The 7,689-nt window shown below is 33.0% G+C and overlaps 1 protein-coding gene across 1 annotated transcript in view; it reads left to right on the forward strand.

The window, feature by feature from the left end:
* The window catches only part of SMCHD1 (structural maintenance of chromosomes flexible hinge domain containing 1), a 129,025-nt gene extending 123,952 nt beyond the window's left edge, over positions 1 to 5,073 (forward strand). Inside the window, exon 48 of the mRNA XM_058556873.1 lies at positions 4,022 to 5,073. Coding sequence (XP_058412856.1) covers positions 4,022 to 4,046 — 25 coding nt within the window. The 3' untranslated portion in view covers positions 4,047 to 5,073. The remainder of the gene's footprint in view (positions 1 to 4,021) is intronic.
* Positions 5,074 to 7,689: the final 2,616 nt, after the last annotated feature.

The raw sequence follows: 7,689 nt of genomic DNA on the forward strand, positions 1-7,689 counted from the left end.
CTAAGAGATCATGAGGAAATTTTTGCCAAGCAATTCTAGACTGAAGTACATTTTCTTGAGGCTACACCACAGCCTCAGCACTGAATTAGCCCAAGACCTTGCAGTTACTGCAGAACTACAAATGATGTCATTGATTTGGATCTTGTTAATTAAGATTTTATAGCAATTCAGAGGTGGTGTGGGCTAAAGTTTATTTTTTAGTTTATCATTAAGTTGTTAGTAGTAGTAGCGTCATTTTCATTAAAGTCATACATGTTTATAAATCAAATGGTATATAGACTTAGTATTGCACTGTGTAATGTGAGCTACACATGTAATTTAAAATTTTCTAGGAGCCATATTAAAAAGAAACAGATTTATTTTAATAAATTTTATTGAACCAGTCTACAAAATATTTTTAGCATTGTAACATAAGTAGTATAAAATTTTTTATTAATGAAATATTTTAAATTCTTTTTTCATACAAAGTCTTCAAAATTTGTAAGACAGCAAATTGCTATTAGGACCAGCAATATTACAAGTGCTCTTGTTGTAACACTATATTACAAGTATAATATAGCCACATGTGGGTCATGGCTACCAGACTGGACAGCACAGGTATAGAAAGAGCTTATGATGATGAACTCTTGTATCATGTGCGTCTTCACCCCATCCCATTCCCCAGAGGCAACCTTTGTTTTAACTGTTTTAGTTATTCTGTTTTTGCTTCCAGTTTTTTAAATATATTTATGTCTGTCTTGTTTTATCAGCTTTCAGATAGTATGGCTCACCTGACCCCTTGGTATGGAGGTCTATTTTGCCTGGCCCACTTAATGACTTTTGGACTGAATTGTTCTGAATTATTTTAGAACTTGAACTGTATTGGATTATTTAGTTATATTCTATCCTGCAACCACAACCAAGTCCTCCATGCTTTTTTCAAAGGTAGAGTGCCATGAACAACGTATATTATTATGGCTATGTATATATTTAGTAGTAGGCAAACAGTGAGCTAGGATTACATTTTCTTCTCTATAAGGTTCTAATGTCATGACCTTTACTTAGGCCACCAGTCTGTGTTCCAAACATCAAAGTCAAATGAATCTTCCATACTGTGTCAGTTCTTAAAATCATGTTAAGTTTTAATTCTTATTTAGATTGTTTCTTGGATGTTAATTTTTCTGGAGTTTCTTTCTTTCTTCTTTTTTTTATTAACTATCTTGATAACATATTCTTCCTCCTGCTGCAGTGACTAGTAACTATGTAGGTCTCCTGGGTCTTCCTTGGCTGCTCTCTTGGGTTGTTGAATCCACTGTTTCTTGAATTCCTTGTCTTTTTCTCTCTTATAATTTCCTTAGGAAAAGTGTGTAGAAAGAAGCTTGGATCCCTTGCATGTCTGAAAATGTTTTCCTTCTGCCCTTACATTTGATTGCAGTTTTCTGGAGATAACAGGATAGAAACAAGACTAGAGTATACTAAAGGAGGGACTGTGAAATAGTTGAAAGACAATGGGAGCTAGTCTGCCTGATGGAACCCCAGAGAGACTATGGACTCAGTCAGGAAAGTCCAGCCCAAAACAGGGGGATGGGAGCAAAATGGAAAAGGAGAGGAAACCGCAGCCTACAATATGCAAATTTTCATCCCAAAACTTTGAAAGCTTTGTTCCCTTGTTTCTAGGCATTAAAGGTGCCACCACGAAGTTAGATAGTGATAGTAATTAGTTAATTAAATATTGGTATATTGGCTTCAGGTATAGTTGGTGGCACCCTAGAGGCTTGTCTAATGCTGGCGTCTAGAGAGCTAGCATCCTGAGAGCTGGCTCTCTAGCCACACACTTAAACCAAAGCCTGCTGGTCCACTGACCCTGCTCTGCCCTGTCCCACTTAAAATTCCCACTCAGAGAGGAGACTATGGGAAAACAGTTCTGTTTTTATAGCAGCAGAAGAAATCCAGGCCAGCAACACAGTGCTCTTTCTTAAGTATAATTGTACACCCCAGAATCATCATGTATATGAGGGGATCAACAGCATGTGAGGGAAAATCCAAGATAAATAGCAAAACCAATCCTGGAAGATGATCCAACAGAACTCTTTTTAAAAATTATAATTCCTAGTCAGATTGCAGAAGGAGTTAAATTCGTGAAACTCAGAGGGTATTAGGAGAAAAATACAGCCAGGACAAGATTACAGATTATAAAATGGTTGCTGAAATAAAAATTCAGAGATCTAAAGTCAAGGAAACTTCCTAGAAAAGTAGGAAAAAAATACATGAAGAGAAAGGAGATGTAGAGAACCAATTGAGACTATCAAGAATCCTAGAAAGAAGAAAACAGAGAAGAAAAAATATGTAGAGGAGAACTTCCCAAGGATGAATGAAAGGGCACATTGAATGCCCAGCACAATAACTGACAAAAGATGCCCCAAGATAATTCATGGTAAAATTGTAGAATATCAAGAAAAGGGGGAAGAGTATAAATATTTTCAGAGAGCAAAAGAAAGAGAATCATATTGTCAGTACAGCCATCCCTCGGTATCTGCAGGGGATTGGTTCCAGGACGCGTGTGCGCACACATACCAACTCAAGTCCTTAGCCTGCCCTCTGCATCTGTGGGGCCTGCATCTGCAGATCATGAGTATAGTACATGATCCTCAGTTGGTTGAGTTTGCAGATGTGGAACCCGTGGATACGGAGGGCTGACTGTACCACTTTTGGCACACAGAAAACGAACCCAAAAAGCTAGCCATTGTTTACCTTTGTGGTGGCAGAGTTAGAAGGTTTAGGTGCAAAATTTGGTGTATGTCTTGCCTATGGCTTCCTTCCCTTTTGCGTCCTGCTTATCTTTGGAAAATTTTAAATCACTTTAAATTTCCATTTAAAATGGAAATTTCTTAAATTTCAATTTAAAGTCAATTTAAGTCACCGTTTAATTAGTAATTTCCTCATCCCCAATCTCCACCTAGTCTCCATAAATCTTGGACTAATACTCACACTATCTCAAAAATGTTAGAGCATTTGAAATTAGAGTATCTTAACAGCATTGAAATAGTGATACATTTCATCCATACAATTGAGAACAAATTTGAGAGTAGGAAATTAGCAACATAATATGTATGTATATTTATATGTTTTTATTTATATTTGTGTATGTATATTACATGGTTAATATATTTACTGTTAGCTTTAATAGAGATTACATACCATATTTTATCAACTCTAAGATATCGGCAACTATAAGAAACACCATGATTTCAAGAAACCTTAAAGAAAAACACTGCAAATTAATTCATAGCATTATAAGGTGGATTTCAGAGATGTTAAGTGTGGAAAAAATGTGGTTCTTAGAATCAACAAAATATACTTAGCAATATACATCGTAGACTCATTGTCTTCAATAGAGGCTTCAGTTTTCTAATTCATTTTCTATTCATAAAGGTTACAGATTAGCTCTTTGTCAAAAATGCTTGTCTTCTATTTGGAGATGGCAGTTCAGGGAACTATCATGAGAAAATAAAGTATGTAGATATATCTAAATAAGAAAATATCTGTGTAGATATATACCAGGGTGTTTCCTGTGTTCATCTCTACGTGAATGGAATTATGGGTATTTTTTAAATGTTTTTTCTTTTGCTTGTCTTTATTTTGTGAATTTTCTGTAATATGCATTATAATTCCTGTTAATTTTTAAAACAGTAATTTTATCTTAGGAAAGGGGAAAAGTAAGCAAAAATCTACAGAATTTGGGTCTGAGATACACCATTTAAAAGAACTATGGTACAAATTACTTGCTCCCTCCTCTATATATGTATATATGTTAACTACTGCTTTTATTTTGAGGCTTTTTTTGTTTGTTTTTTGCATACATGTGAAAGAAGTGATTGGATACAAGGATTTACTTAAATTTGTTTATACTAACAATTGTCATAATTAATAGGACATAAATAGTTCTGTTGGCTCTTTAACCATCCAGGTCTGATGAGGGAGTTCAGAAAAGGAAACCTTTGGTCTATAAGATTTACTATGTTTTTTTCCGCACTTTTACCAGGATTATAACCAAAACAGATGTGTGAAAGGTGACAGAGAAGAGGGAGCCATTGGTCTCGCTAAGAATGCACTGCCTTCTGCAGCTCTGTTTCAGAAGACCAAGAGGGTGACTTACCAGACTGAATATTTCTGGGAACGATACAAGTATCTGGGCATGCGTTTCCATGTCTATCCAGATGGGACTAGAAGCGACCATTCAATTTTATAAATCTCACTGAACAATGTGGATTCACTGGAATTATTCCGGTCATCATGCCCTTTGGTCGTCATTATCTTGCAGATGTGTCAGAGGAAAACGTGCAAATATGGTAGTGACTATAAAACTGGCACATAGCATTTATTAATCCTGAAGAAAAGTGTATGTACTATTTTTCAGTCTGATTATCATGGATATGCTAGAACTATTTCTTGAAAACAAACTTTTTTATTACTTTTGTGTGAATTTATTTAACAAAACTGTTTTGTCTGTTGTGTCTAAGGAAAGTTCTAGAGGTTAGGTATTTAATTGTAAACGTGAGGAAATTTTTAATGAAGAATTCAGAATAAAAATAGAAAAAGCACAGGTATCTGGGAAGTCAAATGTTAAGATACATGGAAAAACAAATTGATGAGCGAACTTGTGACACAAGTAGCATTTTAAATTTCTAAAGACTTACCCTGTATATATATAAAATATGCAGCAGCATCAATTTTTATAAGTATTGTTTGACTTTATTAAATACTAGATTTTATAGTTTCATTTTTAATTCAATATTTACATTATTTTGTAATTTTTTATTACTATTTTTAAGGGCTAAAGAAGTTGTACACTCCCATATTAATGCAATAAGGATCTTGCTAGAAAATTGCTGCGAAAACATTTGGATTGTGTATTAATTCATGTATGTCAATATATATGTCTTTGTGTAAGTCCAGGGCTATTGGTCTGTGAAGTTATTTTGTAAGGAAATACTTTTTGGTACAGTTTTGTGTCCCAGAAAATGTGTGTGTTTTTTAAATCCTTTCTGAATATATGGTGAGGTTAATAAAGAGGATTGTTTCTTCCCTATTGGACAGATGAGTGTTTTCCTTTTTTTACCTTGAAAGCTCCATAAAAGTTACCTTGGTAAAAACTATTATGATGTTAACCTATCTTTATAATTGGAAGTCATTTAACTGTTTTGTTGAACCAAGAAACAAATGGCAGTAATAGAGTTTGCTAAAAGAAAGATTGGATTCCTTTTAAGTGAAACTACTTTTTATTAGTTAAATTATTAGTGTTGTTAAATATTAGTGCCAAAAAGATAAAAGTTCTATCTTCTAAATTTTTTATACTTTTAACTTTGTGAGTTGGTTACTTATAGTCGTTATGAAATGGGTAGGATTAATTCCATTATATTTTTAGTATATAACTTTCAAATAATACTTTTTAGTAAAAAGTTGGAATTTGTATCATTTTTATACTGTCAGAATGTCTTTTCAGTTATATCTGATAAACATTTTCATGGAATCATCTCTTCCTCTTCATGGTTATGTAATTATATGTATAAAATTACTTGTATATGTGTTATTAAGATAATTGTATTTTGCATGTCTGTTAAACACATAGTATACTTCTTTTGACTTCAGAAAGAGGTTGCTACCTTTTAGAATGTATATGCTTAGGTTTAGGGATAGGTAGCAGCATTAAAATTCATAGTAGGACATTTGGCCTTAAAATACTAATTATCTTAAATATAAGGTGAAGTATCTCCAAAATCTGGCTTTGTGCAAGCAGTTATTTCATTTATTGATTCTTCAGTAACTTAAGTGTCTGAAAATATTTTATTTTCAGACATTATTTTCAGATATTTAAAATATTTAAAATTAATTCCTTTTTGGGGGAGAGATCAATTGGTGTTAAAGAATCGTCTATCCCAAGTGACAAGCAATTCACAGTATAAACAGACGTGTAATATTTTTTACATTAGGAAGCCTAATTTCAAAGTAAAATAATGTCTGATAATATAAAATAAATTCCTAGTATTCTGATTTTTAAGACCATGCTCCAATAAACAAACATGAAATGGAAAATATTAATAATTACGTCTTTGTAGAATACCATATTTAAATCTCTACTGATAGAATTTGCTTACCTCTCTCTTTTTCATTTGTGTTTCTTCTCACAGTTATTCTTTTATTCTTGAGGGAAATGGAACATTGTGTTTCATTTTTCTATATTTTGATTTTAGTAGGAGTAAAGAATTATGTACCTTGACCTATTAATAGTCCACTGGTGAAGATTTGAATTTATTAGGTGTAGTTAAACATTGGAATTCAATTTTATACTTTAAAATAGCCAGGAAAAAAACTAATACAGAAAGAGACCATTACTTATGTTGGACTAGAAATTATAGGGTAGTATTTAAAAGCTAGAGGGATTTTTTACTTTGTATTTTTTCTGATTTCATTTAGATACAAGTTCTGTGATATATTTATTGATAAATGATTACCAAATTTTAGTGAAAAAATTTATTTCAGCACTTTTATAGACTAGAATTCTGTTTTGATTTGTTGAGCATATTGCATAATTCTCTTCAATAGTTTTGCAGAGTGAATTTTTTCTAAGAACTGCTGACAGTTCAACCATGGATCCCTTCGTCGAATATTAGTGAAAAGTTAAACCACTCAGCTGTGTTTAAAAGTAACAATATAGTGAGCTTTGGCTACATTTGTATTAACTATTCATGTACTAATTGCCTGATTTTTTTTATAAAAAGAGAATTTAATTTAGATTATTGGTTAGAATGGAATGCCAATTTCATAAGACATTTATAAATATGATTATTGAGCTGCTTCAAAATGTAAAACTAAAAAGTAGTTGGCCTTAGTTTGAAATACAGAATGATTTTTATTGGAACATTCATAAATTCATTAATTTAGCAAATATTTATATCTACTATTTGCAAACCAGTGTGTCTGAACTGTGGAAGAAGATAATAGCTGCCATTTATTGAGCAACATGCTGAGTAAAACATTTAGACATGTTCTCTTTATGCGTGTTTGATCCCAGAGCTAAAGAAGCTCTGTATAAGCTCAGCCTATGCTATAATCTAGGCTTTAATACTTACTAGCTTTGTGACTAGGACAAATTATTTAGCCTATTTGTATTTCAGTTTCCTCACTTAAAATGAGGATGATAATACCTGTTTTGTAGAGTTGTTTGATAATCAAATGCGATGGTTGAATTATTAGCATAGGGTCTAGCATCTGGTAAGTTTCCAATGAAGAATTGAAGAGAGGTTGTGAAGCATGTAACACATTGAAATGGCGTGGATGGATATGTACTTTATGCTGAAATTTGGGGAAGGAGGGAAGAATTATTCCAGTTAGGAAGAACACTATACGTGAAGACAATGAGGCAGGAAAGACAGCATGTCTTTGAAAGGACCTGAGTCTGACTAGAGTGCAATGGAAAATAAAATTAGATCTCAGTTGGGACTAGATCACTGAAGCTTTGGGCTTTTAAGGAAATACTGAATCAGCACAAGTAATTACAAGTTTTTCAGCAGTCTTAATCAAAACTGTGTTTTAAGAATTAAGTATGGAGAGAGATGGACTTTCGCCATGACAGCACGAGGAGCCCTGCTAATGGTGATCCCCAGTAAAACTAGTGAAAAGTATAAAAAGCAACAATTTAAATCTCTGGGA

This window comes from Diceros bicornis, chromosome 16, assembly GCF_020826845.1.
Source record: "Diceros bicornis minor isolate mBicDic1 chromosome 16, mDicBic1.mat.cur, whole genome shotgun sequence".
Lineage (NCBI taxonomy): Eukaryota > Metazoa > Chordata > Mammalia > Perissodactyla > Rhinocerotidae > Diceros > Diceros bicornis.